This window comes from Oryzias latipes, chromosome 17 (genome assembly GCF_002234675.1).
Source record: "Oryzias latipes chromosome 17, ASM223467v1".
Taxonomy (NCBI): domain Eukaryota; kingdom Metazoa; phylum Chordata; class Actinopteri; order Beloniformes; family Adrianichthyidae; genus Oryzias; species Oryzias latipes.
The window spans coordinates 2,526,784-2,547,259 of record NC_019875.2 but is presented as its reverse complement, the minus strand read 5'-3'; the positions used below and the strand labels follow the sequence as shown (position 1 = coordinate 2,547,259).

The window sequence follows — 20,476 nt, the reverse complement described above, 5'->3', positions numbered from 1 at the left end:
ACACACACACACACACACACACACACACACACACACACACACACACACACACACACACACACACACACACACACACACACACACACACACACACACACACACACACACACACACACACACACACACACACACACACACACACACACACACACACACACACACACACACACACACACACACACACACACACACACACACACACACACAGATGACGAAAAGTGTGAAAATGTTCATGTCTGTCTGAAAAAAAGTGTTGAAAGTGTGTAGTTTTATAGTCTTAAAACATCTGCAATTATTGTACACAAATAAAGATGACTACTTTACTGATGTCACCTTTAAATGAGGGAACACTGCATGCTGTTTAATAGCTTTACTTATAGGCCTTCTCCTGCATCTCACGACATTTTTTTAAACGACAAATTGTTGAAATGCATGGCCTTGAGGTCTATATTTGCTAATCTAGTTCACGTTGATGCACACAGGCATTTCACAGAGACTTCTGGAACATTTCCAGGGCAGTGGATTTGGAACTGTAGATGTGGACACCCCAACAAAATGACAAACAGACTGTATAACGCACAAACTGTAATAACAACAGCAAAACCAAACTCTGAAGTCAAACAATGAAGTTTGAGTTTAAACATCTTTTTTTGGTGATTTTCCTCATTATTTTTTTTAACACTGGAGGTGAATCGACACACTTTGAATGACTTTCCTTTGAGCGGGTCTTTAAAGGGTTAAAACAAGTCAGGGAACATCAACTAATCTTTGAACAAATGAAAGTGTATAACCTATGCAAAAAAGAAAAGAAAAGAAAACAGTGCAAAGGCTGTTTTGACATAATCACACAATCCTAACTGGATCTATGGTTCTATTTTAAAGTACATACCGGTACTCTAAAATGATAATGAACTTAACTTAAAGATAAGACTTCTACCTGTCATTATTATCCATTAGGAAGACTTAAAAAGACCTGTGCCGAAGGCGATGAAGAAAAGAGCAGACTGCGGCTAGCAGGAGGGGGTTACCTTGTCCAGGTGGGGTCAAGCAGACAGCTTGGCTCAGAGCAGAGAGCACGCTCTGCTCAGCAAGGCCGATCCTCAGCTTCCCAGCCAGAGACCTGTCCGTTCAAATGGAGGGAGTCAGTGTCCCCGCCCACCTGCACCTGCATCTGCAAACGCCGCCACAGCAGCAGCGGCTGAGCGAGAATCTCATTTTACCTGACGATGTAGCGGGCCTCTGAAAAGCGGCACGCCACAAAGAGGCCTTTGATGATGTCGATTTTCTTATTCATGGCCTGAGGCGGGCAGAGGGAAATTGAGATTCACAGACGAGCAGAAGGAGAAAAAGACGCAGAAAGACGGAGGTTACCAGCAAGTACAAACAGAGAAAACGGACACAGTAGCAAAGGAAACGGAAAAAGAAACTATTTGAACTGACGACTGATGACAATCTATAAAAATGCTAAAAATGAACTTCTACTGAAATAAAGGATTAAAAATGAATAATTTTATCTCCTTAATTCAACTGCTGTTTTACTTCATCTACAAGAGTGCTAACAGCTGTATTTTTTTTAGAGTACCTCCTAATTCAAAGGTCATTTTTCGGCTCACCGAGTTTCCACTCATGCTTGCAATTTCCTTCAGTTTCTTAAAAACGCTCCCCACTGTCAGGCTGGCAGGCTGGAACATCATCCGCTGGTTGCTACGGGAACTTTCAGCCACAAGGCCCAAATCTCCTTTCTCCTGGGCCTCTGCTTTGATTTTGTCCAACTGCCGTCCTGGAAACCAGACCTGGGCTTTACATCACCTCTATGGCTAATGAGCAGGCAGCCGCCACGCTGGAGACACCGGCCTAAGTTTAGGAGCAGGATGCAAAGCAGGTGGACTCCTCACCAGTTGCTTGGGCAACCGCTTTCATCAGCACCGTCTCCCCAACGCCGAGCTCCATCCCCAGGTAGGCTGGGCCCAGCTGGTTCAAGCACAGGTACACACAGCACAACAGGTCGTCTGGGAGAAAAACAACACAAGGGACAAAAGTTTAAAGGAAAAAGAGGAGAAAAGAGCCAAGAACACGCACCAAAGACTACAATCAGCCACACAAACACAACGTGAACGCAAGAACCCAAAAAAAAAAGCCCAGACACGCTCTGAAACAGCAGACACCCATAAGCACAGACGCTGCCACACACGGACATTCCCCAACACAATCACATCAGCATAAATATCAGCGGATCCCACAGGAACGCCCTCACACACACACACACACTTCCATGAGCAGCCTGGATTCATCATCTCTCTGATAGGATGGCTGGCAGCCAGCTGCCTGCATCAGCATGCATTATGGGAGATAAAACAGCATTTACCTGGAGAGAGCAGCAGCACGGAGCGAAACAGATTCGACAGAGTCTCAATGTTCCTCAGCCTGCAAAATGACAAAGGGGTGAGTCTGAGAGCGGGAGGACCGCCGAACGCCATTTCTAGGCCATCCAGTAACCACTGGCAGGGATGAAATGAGATTTGTCTGGAGGGTTTAATCATTAACGAGACCTTTAAGACAGATGAATAGGTTGTTTGAGAAATGCTGCACATCTGTTCTAGATAACAGCAAGTCACTGCCGGGGCATTTGTCATGCAAACCCCTGCAGATTCCCTTTTTTAAGTTGGTAAAGATGTTATTGATTTAGCGGCTGCAGACACCGTCTATAAATCTACTACTTGCTTTGATATAAAAGTGAGTAACTTCTTGGTTTAATCCTTTATCTCAAGAAGAACAAAAACGAAATAATTAAGTCAAAACCAAAAGTGTTCAAAAAGTTTTCTTCCCATCCTATAATTCTCACACTTTTCCGGTTTTTCTGTCTTAATCAGAAAATGGATCCAATTTTATACCTTTCACTTCCTCTAATTATATTCCACAAACTCCCAGCAGGAAGCCTGAAAAGTAGATTTTTTTCTTCCTGTGGCAGTCCTTTGGTGTCTGCTCCTCCTCTGAGCTGCAATCACTTCATCCCAAATGACTTCTCAAGCATTTCTTCCATATGGAGCTCTTACCTGCCAGAGTCCTCTTCAATTTTCTCAAAGGTGCGAGCCACTGCCAAGTACGGCACTCTGGAGAGGGATGAGCGCGCGTTTAGCAGACCAAGCATCTACAGCGACAAATTTTTACATTCACAGCAAGAAGCTGAGTCAACTGTTCGGAGCAAACGGTAATTAGAGCAACAGGAGGAGACGCTTTGATTTGGGGCTTTTTGAAGCTGACTTAAAATGGGAGCAAGAAGCAAGAAGACACTCTGCTATGGCAACATTTTCCTTCCACTGAATGAGTCTCTTTGGTTATCCCACATTAAACATGCACACTTATTTTAATGGATTAATTAAAGTAAAACAAATTAAAAGACGTAATTTAAAGTCAACATTTTGGCTTAAAGGAGCAGGTTTTATCAGGAAAATAAATCTGACAACTTCCTTCATCATTTTGTCACTCTGAAGCCTGATATTCAGAGGGTTAGAGGAAATTAAGGGCCAAAATCCACTTTTAAAAATCTTTTTAGTGTTTTATAATGTTAATGGTTATAGTTGACTCTAAAATGCTTAAGAAAAGAATGATTTAGACTTTAGCTAAATGCAAGAAAAAGAAAAAAGCATTTATAAAAATCAAAACGCTTCTACAAAATGTGCAAACTGCCTTCTGTGCATAAGCAGGAGCAGACACTGACTTCTGGCTGTGCTTCCAGCAGGCGTGGTCCACAGGGTGGTAGTTTGGCCTGGAGGGGTCAAACTCTGTTTGTCCTGGGGTGGAATCACTGCAAAGATGAGAGAAAACATGAAAAAAGAACAGAACAAATCAGCCAACAAAGATCTGCATGTTAAAAGACCGACTGATGAAAATGAGAATGAAAATGTTGTTGGGTCTTTTTTGGTTAATGGAGAACACATCTAAAGCTCAAAATTGCATTTCTGAGTATTTCTTTTTTGAAGCCTTTGTGAATCAGGACCAGACAAAAAAAACGACATCTGGCTGAAAACTTTATGGCTGGATATCTGTGACATCGTTAAAACGGGGTCCTACAAAACTGTTTTTTTGCATAAAAAAGGCATAATCATGATTAAAACCCCTGATCTGGTGGGAGTGCTTTTACTGTAGATCAAAAGATGATGGCAGAGGGACATTTTGTCTCAAACATTTAGGCTCTTCTAACTGTGGACATCCTTTTCTGTGTGCGCCGTTCTCCCTTTAAACAATAACGCATGAAAGCATCACGGGGGGGGGGGGGGGGGGGGGGGGGTAAGTACAGCTGTGAACTCCCTTCAGCATGCGCAGTCCGTCGCCCCTTCCACTGATGAAAAATAGTTAGGAGGATGAAAAATGCATTTCCTCCACAACTAAGAATAGTGTTGCTGGAATCGCCATCATGACCTCAAAATGACAAAGCAATTACATGCTGCTGCATCTGCTGTTGGTTATCAGAGACATAATAATAGTACCGAGAGATGCAGAAGGAAAAAGACGATGCAAAGGGTGAAATAAAACCGCTGCAGCTGGCTCGCCGCTTCCAGGCTACCAGTTTTTATTTGCCTGCAAATGTTTGATTTTTCGACTTAATTACTTGCTGAGCAGTAATTAAAAAAACCAGAAACACTAGCTTGATACTGCTGGTCTTCAAAACTGTAGTTTCCTGCAGGCAACAACACAGACGCGACCTCTAGGAGCAGCGCAGAGGCGCAAAAGGCCTTAGTGGTTGCTAGGTAAATAGATGTTTTCTCGTCCCTTTCATTTACGACAAACGTCCTGTTTGGGGGGGTTGGTAAGGGTCAACTCAGGTCCATATACGGCTGTAAGAACAGTGATTTGGGTGAAATGGAAAATTCATGTGATTTTTTTACAGCAGCAATTTCCCTCCAACACACAAAAAAAGTAAAAACGCCCCTTTGGAAGACGACTGACATGTATTCACATTAAATACTACATTTAGGTAATGGCTTCAACAAGAACTCAGCAAAATATCATTTCGGGTAAAACATTTTAATAGCACTGGTGGCTAAAATTTATTTGTGAATGACCTTCGAGCTGCCTGCGGACAGTTAAAAAACAAGGCGGCGAGGGCGGCGAGCAGTCAATTTGTGTCAAAAGAGAGGCGGCAGATGCAATTTCTGATGCGTGGATCGCGTCCGGTGTGAATGTTGCAGATGTGGCTGCGCTTTGATGAACTAACAAAAGAAAAGCATCCGTGTTCCACAGATTTGCACCATTTTCAATCCCTGAACTGTGGAAGTGGCAACATTTCAGTCCAAATTTCTAACTAGCAGCTAGCAGAACTTTACTTTGTGACTGAAAATTTTGTTCCAAAATGTCCAACATTTGATATTGAAACATGAATTTCCATTGAAACGTTACCATTTATTGCTCCAGTATGAGAAATCTGAAATCTTATACGTACTTGGGTCATTCTCTGTATATGGAAACTGGACTGAGTTAGTGCGACGTCAAAAACAGTTTACATCCGGCTCCAACAAAATGAAGACAATTCAGTCGCCTTTTTTTGCAATCTCACAGTCGCCGTGTTAGAGCCAGACACCTTCAGTAAGCAGTGATTGGTCCAAGTCGGTCTGAGTCAACGGTTCTCTGGCAGCCACTCTCACCAATGAGGAGTAGGCTTGGAGGAAAGCCACACCCCTACCACTTTATGGCGGGCCCAGGAGTCACTTTAAACATTCATTGTGAGAACCCATAGTTTTTTGGAGGCATCTGATTGGACAGTCTGTACCTTGAATATCATGGACTAAAGACAAAAAATGAGGGTCAAAAAGGACAGGTTAAAAAAGGGGGGGTGATGATTGAATAATAGGCGTTTATTTCTCTACAGAAGTCTTGGGAATTTAGCCTTTTGGAACCCACGGGTACTTCCTGTTTGTAATGCGGGGGGGGAGGGGTCACTTAGTCCAGTTCTGTTATGCAGTCATTGGACCAAAATCATTTCTAGCAGCTACACAAACTTTACAAATCTATGTGACAGATTTATTTATTTTAAATTTGCATAAAATAAATGCTTTTTCTTTTTAACGGCTTGTTTAAAAAATATATTTTTGGTGAATGTTTGTATTAATGTACTGATGTTTTGGGGTTTTAAGGTTGACAATTATTAACAGGGATATAAAATATCCTTTGGGCAAATTGCAGCAGGGCTTCTGATGTGCACTGGTTCCATGAAAGAAACAATAAATAAAAATGTAAACGTTAAAAATGACAGACCTGGCCCCCTGTATGTGCTGGGGCTGATTCAAGCATCATCTTCTACATTGTTTCTTTACATTCAGGTTACTTTGATAGAGCGGCAGCACAATGCATGGAGAGGTTTGATTTAAAATAATGACATCATCAGATATAGAAATCTTTCTTTAACACTCCGCCAAATAGATTTTTTTCATATTTGTTTTTACCACAGAGGTCAGAGGTTAACTTCATCTACACCTCATAGGATTTGGATGAAAATCCTGATTAGTGCGTTGTACCCTTTGGGTTCTTTACGGTCTTCCTCTGAGTTCTTCCTCATGGCACTCGTCTTCTTCTCTCCGTCACTCTTCTCTGGTTTCTCCGTCTTCGCTGCTGCTTTTCTGGGAGCTTTGAATGAGTGAAACAAAGGGAAAGGTGAGGCTGGAGCTGGGTGAGGTGATAGAATTACTTTCATCATGTTCCGCTGCTGATAAAGGCGCAGGACATTTCCAGACACGTCATTAATGAAAGCACAGAGCTATGCAAATTTCTCCTCACCAAAGAAACTGCTGATTGGAGCTTTCTTGGCCGCCTCCTTATCTTTCTGCTCCTTTGCGTCCTTCTGCTTTTTTTCCACGATTGGACTTTTTGGGCTCCCTTTTCCCTCTTGCGTCTCCTCTGTGGTGACCTTCTCAGGCCCTCGCTCATCAGACGTCTTCTGCTTTTCTTCCTTTTTCTCAGCTTTCTCTCCTCCCTCATCGGTGCTCTTTTCCTCTACCTCCTCCTCCTCCTCTTCTTTTTCTTTGGCCTTTTCTCCTTCTGCAGTCTTTTCGTTTTCTAGCAGCTCACCTGGGACGACAGCCGCTGCTTCTTCCTCCATGGGTTCATCCGTGTTCCCTGCATGGGGAGAGAGGAGATAAATACCAGCAGGTTGACTTGGTGCAAGTGTTTGTGCGTGTTTGTGTGTGTGTGTGTGTGCGCCCCCGTTTGAAGCCGCTTTTCAAAACAGCCTCCTTCAATAAATGCCAACAGTGTTATTTTGAGGCATTCTGTTCAGCAGACACAGACGGGCTGGAGAAGGAAATCTTATTGACAAACCTGCAGCCGTCTCCACAGACAGACGAGGTCGTGATCCAGACCCAGTGAAGACATCACACATCATAATAATGAAGGAGATTCACTGATCAATCAGTGCGGTCAGCGAGAGACCCGACAGCTTTGTCAAAGCCAGCAAAGCTTTGACAAGAAAGAAAAAAAAAGTGTATCCACTCTTTTGATTGTAATCAAACAAACCGGTTAAATTTGGTGACGCAAAAACACCAGGCGGGTATAATGTCTTATACATCTTGCTGACTGAGTTTTACTGTTTTTTTCCCCCCCCAGCGTGATGTTAAAGCTGCAGAGCAAATTTTATCACATCAAAGCCGGATTTGAACCAATAGAAAGCAGCATTTAAACTGCCCGGGGCATTTTGCAAGGAGCTAAAAGATTATTTCAGCCTGGAGTCCTCTGCTTCTCTATTCAGGTTCTGAGGTACGGCGTAGATTAGCCAAAATAATCTACTCAAGTGTGTCCCTTCAACCTAATGGTCCTTGCTGAAGTCCCACAGCTTCTGCACTGGTCGTGCAAAGTGCCATTTAGCTGCATAAGCTGAAAATCCCTTCATGTTTCACACATTAATGAGGTGTTTTTGTTCTAAGCTGAACCTCGAAGCACAAGACGTGTAAAACCATCAAGGATTTGCAGCTGCTTTATACTTGTTTATTCTGCAGTGACATCTGCACAGGTGTTCAAATGAATTCTACAGTTATTCATCCGTAAAGGTGGACGTTTTCTTGCAGGATCTGGATTCCAGAGCAGAGTTTACAGAAAAGGACCGTTAGCTGAGATCCTTGACGGGCCTGCCTGCATTCCAGAAAGTCATCTACATAAATAAATGTGACAAAAGACAGAACTCTCTCAAAAACTAAATTTCAATTTTAGAACGCAGAAGACTTGGTCTGCGGTTAACCGCCTGCTGGTTCATCACTGCAGTGATCAAAAATCCCACACCGTCACACCTCTAGTCCAGATCTAGTCCAGATCCAGTCTTGAACCTTATGTTTGGTCTGTATTTAGACTGTTGTCAAGGCGACTTTCCAGGGGGGTAATTCCAGGAAGCATGTTTAAACTAGCCTGACTTTAAGCCTGAACTCTGGCTGAAATCCGCCTGAACTTGCTTACTCTGGGTATGTCGGTTCCAAAAGACCGGATATGAGTTGGCGTAATTACGCTCCACTTGGTAACCCTGGGTTAATGCACGTGCACAGCAAGTACATAAAGACATACTCAATGGATCGCCGATTTCCGGAGTCACCATGGAAACGCGTCGTTAAAAAAAAAAGAGAGCGCTATACTCCAGTGACTGAGACGGAGTTAAAATGGCGGCGTATGAAGATTATACGCCCATCAAAAAAGTAACAAGGCTCATCAGCAAAAGAAAGTTTCTGCTTGGAGAAAAAGAACAGACAAAGTAAACGCAGAAGTTTCAATCTCATTTCTATTTTCATGTGACGCATGTATATTTATAACTTATCCAGTTTTGCCAACTTAAATGAATTACTTCTATTGGTAACAATTAATTGAGTTAAATTTATTCAACCTAATTTCTTACGTCTATAAAACTCAATAATTGTTAATACAACTCAAATTTACAAATTTATCTAACTAAATGTCATATTACTCCAATTCAATTCATAGTTTTTTCATCTTAATTTATTGTAATTCTTGAACTCTCATATGTCTAAATTTGAGCCGGCAGATATTCTCATTTTCATAACAATAAAAAGAAAGCAAACGATTATTCACAGCCAACAGTCTTTTACTGTCAATTTTCCAACATTGTTATAACATTGCTGAGCACTAGGGGTGCTATATAAACTCATCATCCTCTCCCTCCCTCTGACTCATGATGCAGAGACGTAAGCATAGTAGGACAAAATAACTCGGCAAAACACAGCAAAACACAGTAAAACAGCTAAACAACTAAACACATTTGGTCAAAAAAAAGCCACACTTAAACCCAAATCCGTCCAGACAGGCAAAGGGAATGGTATCCCACAATCCCTTGCGGTGCCGATCTAACAGCAGCACCAAAGTTACACCTACAAGTTGAATTAATGATTAATTGAATTAATTTGAATGAAAGTAAAATACCTGTCTGAAAACTACGTGTTATTTTTAAGCTAACTTAACTAAAAAAATGTTAACTTTATCTTAACTGAAGCAAATGATTAAGTTAGATCAAAGTAAAAAGTTTATTTTTCCAACATCCATATGTGGTCTTATCACCCTCTCATGGTGGAAAAAGTATTATCTGAGATTCTTCATCCACTAAATCATCTTCAAATGGACACGCCATGCTGCTTCACTTCTCTGACAACAAACTAACCTTCAACTAAACCTGCTCCAGACCAGGTTATGTTCAGAGCATGAGTTGCTATGGCAACTTGACATACCCTGAAACATACCTCTGTTTTTGGAACCGAAAACTGAGGTTATCAACTTCCTTAGCCTCAAACTTACCGTGGTAACTAGCATAACCTGCTTTCTGGAATACCCCCCTGTTCTGAACTAAAGCTTGTAAACAAAACCATGTGACTAAAGACCTCTTCACTCATTGGCCAGGATTTAGAGGGGGCGGGCCAAAGCAACTACAGGCAGAATTAATGGAAGTCCTGCACTTTTACTTCATTCAAACTTTATCTTTCTAAGTGTTTATGACATTTAGATTGTCAGGCAAACAGTGAGAAGCAATGTGTATCACACTAAAAGTTGTTCTGATGAGTCTGAATTCATCCAATCCCTTTTAAATTTGTTTATACTCTGAATTGAGCCGTTTTGACCATGAGGGTAACAGTCAGCACACATATAAATATTTACTTATTTTTTCCGGCATTGGGCGTAACCCGCACAAATGATTGGCGGTCAGGAGCAGCATCAGACACACACACTGCCAAATTACTTTTATTTTTATTTATTTTTAATACCCTCTGATGGATTTGAGCGTGGTTTAAGAGGGAAAAAACTATGAAATGAAGGACAATATAGATCGTAACGACCCAGCTGGTTCGTCTCTGTAGCAGGGAGGGCAGAGCCGAGCTGATAATTAGTTGGATTGGAGAACTGTCCGTGCCCCATACACAGCACGTCTGTAAACATTCTCAGAGAGAGAGAAGGAAGCAGAGGAGCACATGACATATTCTCCTCTCCGGCATCAACGCCCATATATTTGAACTAGAGGTAAGATCGGGCCTTAAAAATCCAGCCCGACCCGACTCAGGCCCGCGGGCATTAAAGCCGAACCCGGTCCGAACCCCACCAATTAACTAGATTTGCAGGCCCGAGCCTGAAGCAAACCCAAAATTTCAGTTTGTCCCATAGTATTTGTGGCAGAAGGAAACACAAGATTTCTTAAGGTTAAAATGTTTACATATTTTTATGATCATGATAAATGCATTTGCACAACGAAATAACGCTGGAACACAGAATAAGAGGCCTGACAAAGAGAGTGAAAGAGAGATCTCGATGCGCACTCGCTTCATTACGCGGAGAAATTCTGCAGCCGCGGTGGTGCATGTTTGCCTTTTCAGTTCCCCTGTCTTAAGTTTATCCTTGACTTCTTGCTGCTCCATATCAGGGATACCTAAACAAAATAGATGCGGGCTTGCGGAGGGAAGATTACATTCATGACACGTGCGCAGAGCTGCGGGTGGCCGGCGCCCCCCTCTTTCTGCCAGTTGCTGGACCACAGTGTGTGTCAATCAACGGTGGGCTGGTGACTGGTGGGATAGAGGGGGCGGGGTCTACCTGTGTGTGTGTGTGTGGGTGTGTGTGCGTTCGGTGAACGTTCTCTCTCTGAGTAAGAAGAAGCTGGCTGTGCCTTTCGGTTCGTGCGGTAACCGTTCTGACATACAGGATTAATAAAGAGCTGTTTGACAACCGCCCGCCTAAGGACCTTCTTTGCAGCCATTTCAATATATTTATTAAAAAAGTCAGCGAGAGAGAAGCCCGGCCCGAACCGACCCGAACGTAATGATTGTCATTAAGATTGTCGGGTTCTGACTCGGGCTCGGGCTTAAGATCTTACCTCTAATTTGAACACATCCCAAACAGCCAAACAGCATGGACCTCACTTCTGCTCACAATTCATGGTGAGGAACTTTAAACCCAAGATTCCCCACTTCCCATGAGTCTTAGGTGCTGAAGGCGGGGCTAACCCCCAGGTCGCCACAATGTAATGAGCCGCATGCTTATTGGCCCAGAGTCGCGTCTTCGCCACCACTGGCTTAATGTATCTTCTCCAGAACTTTTAAATGGGTCAGGAGCCTAAATGGTTCCTTAAAAAATAAAGGGGAAAACAAAAATACAAATTCTTTCCAGAAACAATACAGTGTGATGATGAGGCAGCATGACAGGGTGAAAGAATGTTGCTTTACTGTGGCAAAGATGCTTTGTTGACACATCAGTCTGCACTGCAGAGCTGTAGCCCCGCGTTCTCACACGCAGAAGTGAAATGGTAACAGTCATCGCCATCACGTTGCCCTTGTTTCAGAGCGTTGTACACATCACTCTGATCCATCAGGTCGCTAAACTAGAATCCATTGCTGTGAGGTTCTGCAGAACTTTAGCCGACATTGCCGACAGCATTTGCCTGGTGCTACATGCGTTAGCCGTTGTGCAGCTGCAGTGCTTCACTCGTTCTTATCTGAGCTGCTACAAAGCACCACAATCCGCGTTTTTCTATGATACTGACAGCAACATGGCACAGAGTTTTTGTTCGGTACCCATCCTAAGTATTTTTCTAAAACCACTAGTTCTTAGGGTGGCCATGATGCAGCGGTAGATTGCAGGTTTAAATCCCGCCTTGCACACCCATGTGTCGAAGTGTCCTTGGGCAAGACACTGAACCCCACCTTGCCTTTTGGTGGAAGGTTGGCGCCAGTGCTCGGCTGCCATCAGTGTGTGTGACTGTAAAGCCCTTACGGCCTTGTAGGTAGAAAAGCGTTATACAAGTACACACCATTTAGTTTTTCAAAAGTGTAACATTCGTGGAGCGAGCTCACAAAACGGCTTTACTTTACTGCTTGCACATTTTTGAACCAAATCATTGTGAAAATTGAATACATGGATCCCTGGCTTAGGCTGAACAAAACGGTATAACATACAATAGAAATGTGAGCATAGTTAACAGAAAAACTTTCCAAGGTTTTTACTAACACTTGCATAGACCTGTTTGTCACCCCCAGACAACCAAAAATAAAATGGTTGCTATGGAGACGAAACCCTCAACTCCATTTCTCTGCAAACTTTTCTGTGTGGAGTTTGCCTGTCACTATCATATTAGTGTTGCTATGGGCACATGCATGTTTAAACAAAGTGATTAAAAAGAAAAAGTCTCCGCCCCCTTTGACTTTTAACCCGCTTGAACAATGAAAAATACTGCAAGTCTTTCAAAGATCTAAAAAACATGGATTTCAGCATTTTTGCAAAAGTGATTTAGTGTTGAGGCCTTAAATTCTGCATCAAATGAAGGAGGATGTCGATTTAGCCGCTCTAACAGAGCATCAGGCCTGAGGAGACGCCTGCTATCAGAGGTGAATTCATACCTGCACTGCTGGTGCTGCTCTCCACGCGAGGCCGTTTGTGCTGCTGACCCGTCTCCTCTGCAGACTGCCCCTCTGCTTTCTCACTTCTGCCCTCCTCCAGCCTCCTCTTGGGAAACATCTTCCTCGCTGCAAGCATCAGGAGAAGCATTCCATTAAAAGAGGGAGGAGAATAAAGAGGAATGAAAACAGGACAAGTGGCCTTTTTCAGCAAAGTTACGGACGAAGACTGGAATCACAGATGTGTACTTTGTTAATGAAACTGCTCATTTAAAGCTGAAAGCCATCACGCAGCCGAGCAGCTAACGGTTCCAGTGTAATTTGCACTCATTGTTTGCAGCCATTCTTATTGAGGGCAGCGGCGGTTGTGGGTCCAGGACCGCCTCCGTAGTGCTTCCAGCAAACACAACTCTTGTTTCTCCTCCAGATTTCATAATGAAAGCATTAACCCGACACATTAAGACTGCAACCTCTCGTTAAATCGGGGTTTTTACTTTAATGTGATGCTTTCCTCGCAGCACACCTCTAATTGTGGCGACACAGTGGAAAAGCAGAGGAGAATGGGAGGATGAAACAAGGAGCTTTAAAAAGAGGAGATGGAAGGTGCTTTGCAAATGAAAACAAAGCAGTTGATTTCAAAAGCTCTTTAGCGTGTTTTGTCTCTTTAAGCCTGTGCAATACTCCTGTGATGAGGAAAAAACTAGAAGCACAAAGGTCTTCTTCAAAGCTTTGTCTCCATGCTGAGTGGAGATGCATGCATCTTAAGAACGAGCTAACAGCGAAGAAAGCTGCTCTTTTGCCGTCTCTTCCTGTGTGACTGAAATGCTCAAACCACCTGATTTGCAGTCATAAACGAGGGGGGGGGCACGTGTGTTCAGGTTACTTTGAAAGTCCACTGAAAGGAGGGAAACGGCAGCTGCGGTGTGAGGGCAGCCTCCCACCCTCTGCTGCTTCAGCAGAAACGGCTCGCCGCAAAGACAAAGCAGCTGGAATGTCTTTGTTTTCATTTTACGCATCCTTGCAGAGGTGAAGGGACATGAGCTCCAGGAGGACGACTCAGCAGACTGCATCACTGAGAAACTGTGATTCTGTTTGAGATTTGTTGACAAAAGAGCACGGAGTCGACAGATGAAACAAAATCAGCTCCAAAAAGATTCTGAGTAAATGAACTTTCTGCAGGTTTTATTACCCGAGTCCCCTCACAGTGACATTATCATTGGGCTTCTGCCAACCAGGCATCAGAAAAACAGCTCAGAGCAAGAAAATGTCTTTTTTTTAACTCTGTTGGTGTCAAATTTCTCAAAATGCTACAACTTTTTTACAGTTGGGTGAATCTAAAAAACATTAAAAAGGATGATGTGAATTTAATAGTTCCTTGGTTTCTGTTATATGGATGTGTAAAGTCACTGTTCATCTCCTATTCAAACAGAAGAATGGACCATCAGCCCAAACAGGGAAAGCATAGAACCGGTCAAACTAGATCAGACACTGACCAGTCTTGCGTTTGCTGATTCCCGACGGTGAGGTGGAGTCCGAGGTGCTGGGCGTTCCCGGTGAAGCCGAAGAGGCGGGAGTAGCTGGAGTAGCAGGGGTTGAGGGTGTGGTTGGAGCAGGTGGTGGGGACAGAGGGGTGGGAACTGCCTTGAACACATCGTCCTTCTACAAGACACAAAGAAGAGGCACAATCCAGCAATGATTTATCCCGTTTCTCGTGATCGTTACTCCATACTGAGCACATTATGTTGTAAAATAGCACTTCAGCTGCTGTGAACGTCACCGGAGACAAATCAGACAACAAACAGCTGCTGATCCAAAGATCTGTCCGATTCCGCCCTAAAAAGAAATATAAACTTGGAGCGTGTTAATTAACACCCCTCAGCTTTCAGAATGTGTTAAAACAATCTCGAGAGAACAGAACTTGCAAAGAAAAACAAAATAGCTCAGGAAATTTTGTCCACAGAGGAGCAGTTGGATACGGAGTTCCACATTCTATCAAAAGCAGGACAACATGGGAAATGGAAATTTGTATATAGCGCTTTACTACCGTCTTAGAAGGCCCAAAGCGCTTTACAGTCACAGTCCCATGCACACACACACACACACACACACACACACACACACACACATTGACACACTGGTGGCAGCTCCGCTGCTCAACACTGGGGCCAACCTTTAACAACCAGAGAAATGTGGGGTTCGGCATCTTGCTCAAGGACACTCAGACACATGGACAGGCAGGGTGGGAACCAAGCCTGCAATCCTCCAATCAGAGGTTCTACCGCTGCCCCACAGCCGACCAGCACCAAAGGTGATCCAAGAGATACAGTGAAGAAACCTCAATCATGGAGTCACTCCCAGAAGAAACAGAGAGTGAATGTAGCATAAAGTGTGAGCTGATAGAAACTCAGTTCACCTCCATCGCTCTTTTGGATCTAAAGGCTTCGTTTCATGCTCCAGTACAGGTGCTGCGGGTTCTTGGGTAGTACGGCCCGTGGAGGGGCTGCATTAAGGGGAGCAGGTGTGTTTTTCAGTTCATTGAGGCTCGTACTGTCACCTAAAGAGACGTAATGAAGTGAAGTATTTGTAAGATTAGTTGCATGCACCTGTGGGTGATGCCGCCGTACGGTGCCCTCACGCCACACTCTAGTCGATAGTAAGAGACGAGTACTGGCTCCTTATGTGGTCTGCAGGAGATATGCAAGTGTTCATAGAACACCAGCAGGAGAAAGAAATGTGACTGTAAGCAATGTCAAACGTGAACGTTCTACTGTTAACTTTAGAAGCAAACAAAACAAGCATTTATGGTGCTTAAATTATTTGAAAACAGCATTGTCCATTAAGTTCTGATAATAGACAACTTGAAGAGCATTATCCCTTGCGTGTTCTAGGATTTCCGAGGTGAAAAAGGTGTGGCTAACTAGCGCGGCTCTAGCTCAGTGAGTTTGGCTACTGTTTAAGTCGACTCAAAGTCAAAGACTGAGATGCTGAAGTTTAAGCCATCCTCAACTGCAGGAAACCTGGAGCCCATCTAGGATAAAAACATTAAGATATCTTTGAAATAGAAGAACTCCACTAAACTGTCACCAATGCCTCCATCACAGCAATGCTTCATCAACATTCCCAAATATGGTTGTTACAGGAAGTGGTTCTAATCGTTTTCTGATGCTAAAAAGTTGAATTAAGCAAAAGCAAATTCATCTGTGTTCAATTTTGTTGATGAAAATGTCAAACCTGCAATAAATCCAAACTCCAATTTGCTTAATGACACAGAGGAGGCGCCGTTCATATCAACCCTGATGATCTTTAGTGTATTTATCAACCTCATCTGAGGTCAGACGCCGGTGAGTCGGACTTGAGCGTTTTTTGGAGAGCCACAGAAGAGCAAGCGACCTTGTTGAACATTTGGCAGAGCGACTATTAAACACAAAAGACGAGCGAGCGATTAATTACAGACGGAGACAACGGTTTGGTTTGTGACCTGCATTTATCTCTGGCAGAGCCCGGCGTGTGATTGCACCTCGCTGCACATAAAGAAGCAGGGAGGCGGGCCCCGGTGACAAACGCCGCAGATCCATCACAGTCTCCTCACTGGCAGAGTAAATAATGAAGAAGTGTCAGCACGTCACAAACAAAGCCAGGGAGGAGATCAACAGGACTGTTTATCAAAACAACAGGTGGCTGAACGACAGCCAAAGCTCTAGGCTTTTTCACCGTGAGGCTTATTGACAAAAGTATTCAATCGAGTGATTCAGAGTCCACTCTAGTGTCTTAACCAACCACGTGACGCCACATAGGGATGCAGTCTTCTGCAGTCAGTTTTAATTCCTGGCAGACCTTTAAGGAGCACAGAGGAGACGTTCCCTTCACCTTTTCTGTTTTTGCAGGAGCTTTCCTTCCTCCTTGCTCCTCTGCTTGCTCCTTCACTAGCGGGGCCTCGTCTTCATCGCTGTCTACGATCTGACGGCAGCGTTTGCCACTCTTCTTGATGGGGGAATCCACTTCCTGCACACCATTCTGCACCTTGAGGGGGCTTTTGGCAATTCTAAAAATACAAAAATGAAAAAAACAGATGCAAGGTTGAGACGCTGCAGCCGCAGCGAGCTGGATTTATGGGGAGCTGTTGGAAAAGCAGAGCTGCAGAATGCCAAATTATGGTGGTAGAAAAGGTTCAGGGTCAATAGCAGAGTCATAAAAATCCATTAAAAATCCGTGCTGGGGTAATAAAAAATAGGTCAGAGCGGCGATGAGGAGATCATTACATCAAGTCAATTTAAGTCAGTTTTAAGGCCGCCTCTAAAGATTATGAAGTGCAGAAACAATGAAGACTTACCATCAAAGCAGAGGAGAGAAGCTCAACATCCTCATCTCTGTCCAGATTTTTCTGACAGTTAAATTTCTCTGATCCACTGAGATCTGTCAGTGAAACCTACACAGCAGTTACTGAGCTGTCCACCACAAACTCTGCTTTAACCCTGTGAGTCTCTGTAAACGCGCACAAGACGGGCTTTGGGCTTCTGCGATCAAAACTCTCACGTTCAAGCAAAGCGACTGTTTCTGGGCTCTACGCACAAAACCTGCAGCCAATGAAGGCGTGTTGCAAGGTAAACCATGTCAAACCTTGACCAATCAGAGACTCTGATATGATAGTGACGTATGCACGGTGTCCCTGGAATTCATGGAAGTACCAACCATTTGAAATTGATCTTGGAGGAGGAATTCATATTTGTGATTTGTGCCCGGCTGGAATTATGACACAAAGTTTTTCACTGTAAAAGAAAAAGTCTGGAGGAAGATCAGCGAGATTTGCCCCGCTTCAACATTTCACACCAGGCCTCTTAATACTATAGGAGGTGGACACGCGCTACTAAGCAGTAGAAAAAGCAGAAGTCCCTCCCTGCTTGTAGAGTGTGAACACTGTGGGCTATATGCATCACATGTCCAGCTTTAAAGGGAACAAACACTCCAGAGTGACTATATCACATGATCCGTTTTAAAAGGGAATTTCTGAGCATTTCAGGACGCTGTGACCGTCCAGGTCAACAGATTTTTACACAAGAGGCTTCCAATCGCATACCAGATGGGGTTTTACTCCTTTTACCTCCAGACTAATGATGAAGACTAAACTTGGATGGTAGATGTCTTTGTTTTATTTTAAAAGCCGTTTGAGGAACATCAGCACCAAAACACCTGAGACATTTACTGCATTTGATTGGGAAAAGTTTGCATTAAACGTTAATGTCAGCAACATTTCTACATGTGTTTTTTTTAGTTAGACTACAAATTTCTCCACTTTAAGTAAAGAAAAAAGGAAGATTCAATAAACCTTTGTGACTTTCATAGTATAAATCGGGTTTTGTCTGTGATTTTAGGTGAAGTCGGTTAAAAAAATTCTACAATAGAACAGCAACAACAAAAAGTCACACAGGTAAGGTTGTACTGAGAAAATGATCCCAACAAAAGAGAAGGCTAACAAGGTGGATATGTAAAGGTTAAAAATAGACCAAAACAGCCAATTGTACTCCTAAAGGTTAAAGTAAACTTCCTCCTAAAGTTAAGGATGCTCCTCTTATTTTTTTGTATTTGGATGGAGGTTAAGACAGTGAACAGTGAGGTGGGATTTTAACCCCACGGCACTGGCTAAAACGCCTCATTGCACAGATTCTATCTGCAAACAGCAGAAGCAAGTAACCTGTTATACACACAGCTTTACCTGGAACTCACTTCATCATCACTAAGAATAAAAGTCAGATCCAGAAATGCTTTTTCATTTTCAAAATAAAGCTGCATTTGTTGACTCAAAATGAAAAATCAATCCTTCAAAATGCTTTTTCATTTCTACTTAAAAACCGCTCATTCTGTGTCATAATTAAAACTAAAATGCAAAGAGAGGATTGCATTTTCATTTTCACATCCACCCTGCGAACATTGTCACATTATTCAATTTGTCTTAGCATTTCCAGGGGGGAGGCGGGGCGATGACGTCAGTGCGTGTTGGTTCAACCAGCAAACACCAAAAGTTTAGCCTGGTGAAATCTACTAGAGCTGTTCATGGGGCTGCAGCTGTCATTCAACAGCAAAAATAGTGGGAAGCTGCAGGAGACGATCTTCTAAATGTGCTTTTATTACAGTTATGATTATTATTAAGGGCCTGTTGCTCGCTCATATTTTTAAATCTGTGCAGTCAGTGCTTTTTTCTTGGTTGCAGGGACCTGGAAGACGGGTTAGCATTAGGCTAATATGTGCTAAAAACATTACCGTGGAGGAACTCCAAACTCTGAAAGAGGACAGACAGAGACAGCACTGACACCATCGCCCCGCCTCCCCCCTGGAAATGCTGACTGGAAATGAATAATATGACAATGTTTGCAGGGTGGATGTGAAAATGAAAATGCAATCCTCTCTTTGCATTTTAGTTTTAATTATGACACAGAATGAGCGGTTTTTAAGTAGAAATGAAAAAGCATTTTGAAGGATTGATTTTTTATTTTCATTTTGAGTCATTTGATGCAGCTGCATTTAGTAAAATGAAAAAGCATTTCTGTGAATCCATTTTAATTGTCAAATTATACATTTCTAAATGAATTTTACCAGAGAACTTTTTGAAAATGAAATGTCAAATTTATTATCATTTTAATTAAGTGACAGAATAAGCAGTGTTGAAGAAGAAAAAGTAGCTTGGCAGATTTCTTTTTAATTTTGAGTCAACAAATGCAGCTTCATTTTGAAAATGAAAAAGCATTTCTTGTATAGACTTTTATTTTTAGTTATGCTACACAAATGCTTCCATACTAATTGACACACACTGACGGCAGCAGTGAAGATGAGATTCAAACCAAAGAAGAGATGAATAAGAAAGACGGATTTATCCAAAAGACGGTAATGATCAACCAAGTCCAATGATTTAGAGAGGTCCAAGAAGATGGTGGCTGTGCACAGGTTATTACCATAGTGTGAATAAACGTTATTGGTAAATCTCATAAGAGCACTAGTTGTGTTAAAGTGTTTTCTGAATCCTGACTGGTGGAGAAAGGAGGTCATTTGAAGCAAGAACGTTGGATAAATGAGTAAAAATAGTTCTTTGAAAAACTTTAGAATCATTGTTGATCACTGAAATGGGACGATAGTTATTTAAGTTTTGGTCATGGAATGACTTTGGCGCATTTCCATGCAAGTGAAACACAAATAGATATTAGATTATATTAGATTAGATTAGATTAAAAAGATCAGCAAGTGGAGTCAGGATAAAGCAGAAGATGCTAATTTGATTAAAGTAGCCTCAATAAAAATACATTAATTTACAAAACTTTTATTCTTCAAAATAAATGACACTATTTTAGTTTGCTCTGTTTTCTTCTCATGATAACAATGTAATCATTTCCCATGCTTTGTTTAGTTTGCTTTACTACATGGAAACATTTTCATTTTTCAAATGTATTCATAGCAGAAGAGAAATGACGTCATCATGTTATTTCATAGGAAAACTTACTTTTTCACTGGCTCGTCGATCGCCTTCTTCTGAATGTCCTTATCTTTGCTCTTTGGCTGGAAAAATGATCTAATAGGGGAAAATAGTAAACATGTTATAAATGGATGACGTCACTTACCAGAGAAACGGCTAA

General features: G+C 42.5%; 1 protein-coding gene across 1 annotated transcript in view; it reads right to left on the bottom strand.

Annotated features, from left to right (window-relative positions):
* Positions 1 to 20,476, bottom strand: part of lig1 (DNA ligase 1) — a 74,382-nt gene that overhangs the window by 53,319 nt on the left and 587 nt on the right. Inside the window, exons 2-14 of the mRNA XM_023964901.1 lie at positions 20,344 to 20,412; positions 16,725 to 16,899; positions 14,351 to 14,516; positions 12,861 to 12,986; positions 6,772 to 7,110; positions 6,513 to 6,621; positions 3,719 to 3,805; positions 3,054 to 3,110; positions 2,366 to 2,424; positions 1,896 to 2,009; positions 1,614 to 1,780; positions 1,221 to 1,297; positions 1,029 to 1,120 (exon numbers count right to left, since the gene is read on the bottom strand). Of these exons, the coding sequence (XP_023820669.1) occupies positions 1,029 to 1,120; positions 1,221 to 1,297; positions 1,614 to 1,780; positions 1,896 to 2,009; positions 2,366 to 2,424; positions 3,054 to 3,110; positions 3,719 to 3,805; positions 6,513 to 6,621; positions 6,772 to 7,110; positions 12,861 to 12,986; positions 14,351 to 14,516; positions 16,725 to 16,899; positions 20,344 to 20,412 (1,637 nt within the window). The remainder of the gene's footprint in view (positions 1 to 1,028; positions 1,121 to 1,220; positions 1,298 to 1,613; positions 1,781 to 1,895; positions 2,010 to 2,365; positions 2,425 to 3,053; positions 3,111 to 3,718; positions 3,806 to 6,512; positions 6,622 to 6,771; positions 7,111 to 12,860; positions 12,987 to 14,350; positions 14,517 to 16,724; positions 16,900 to 20,343; positions 20,413 to 20,476) is intronic.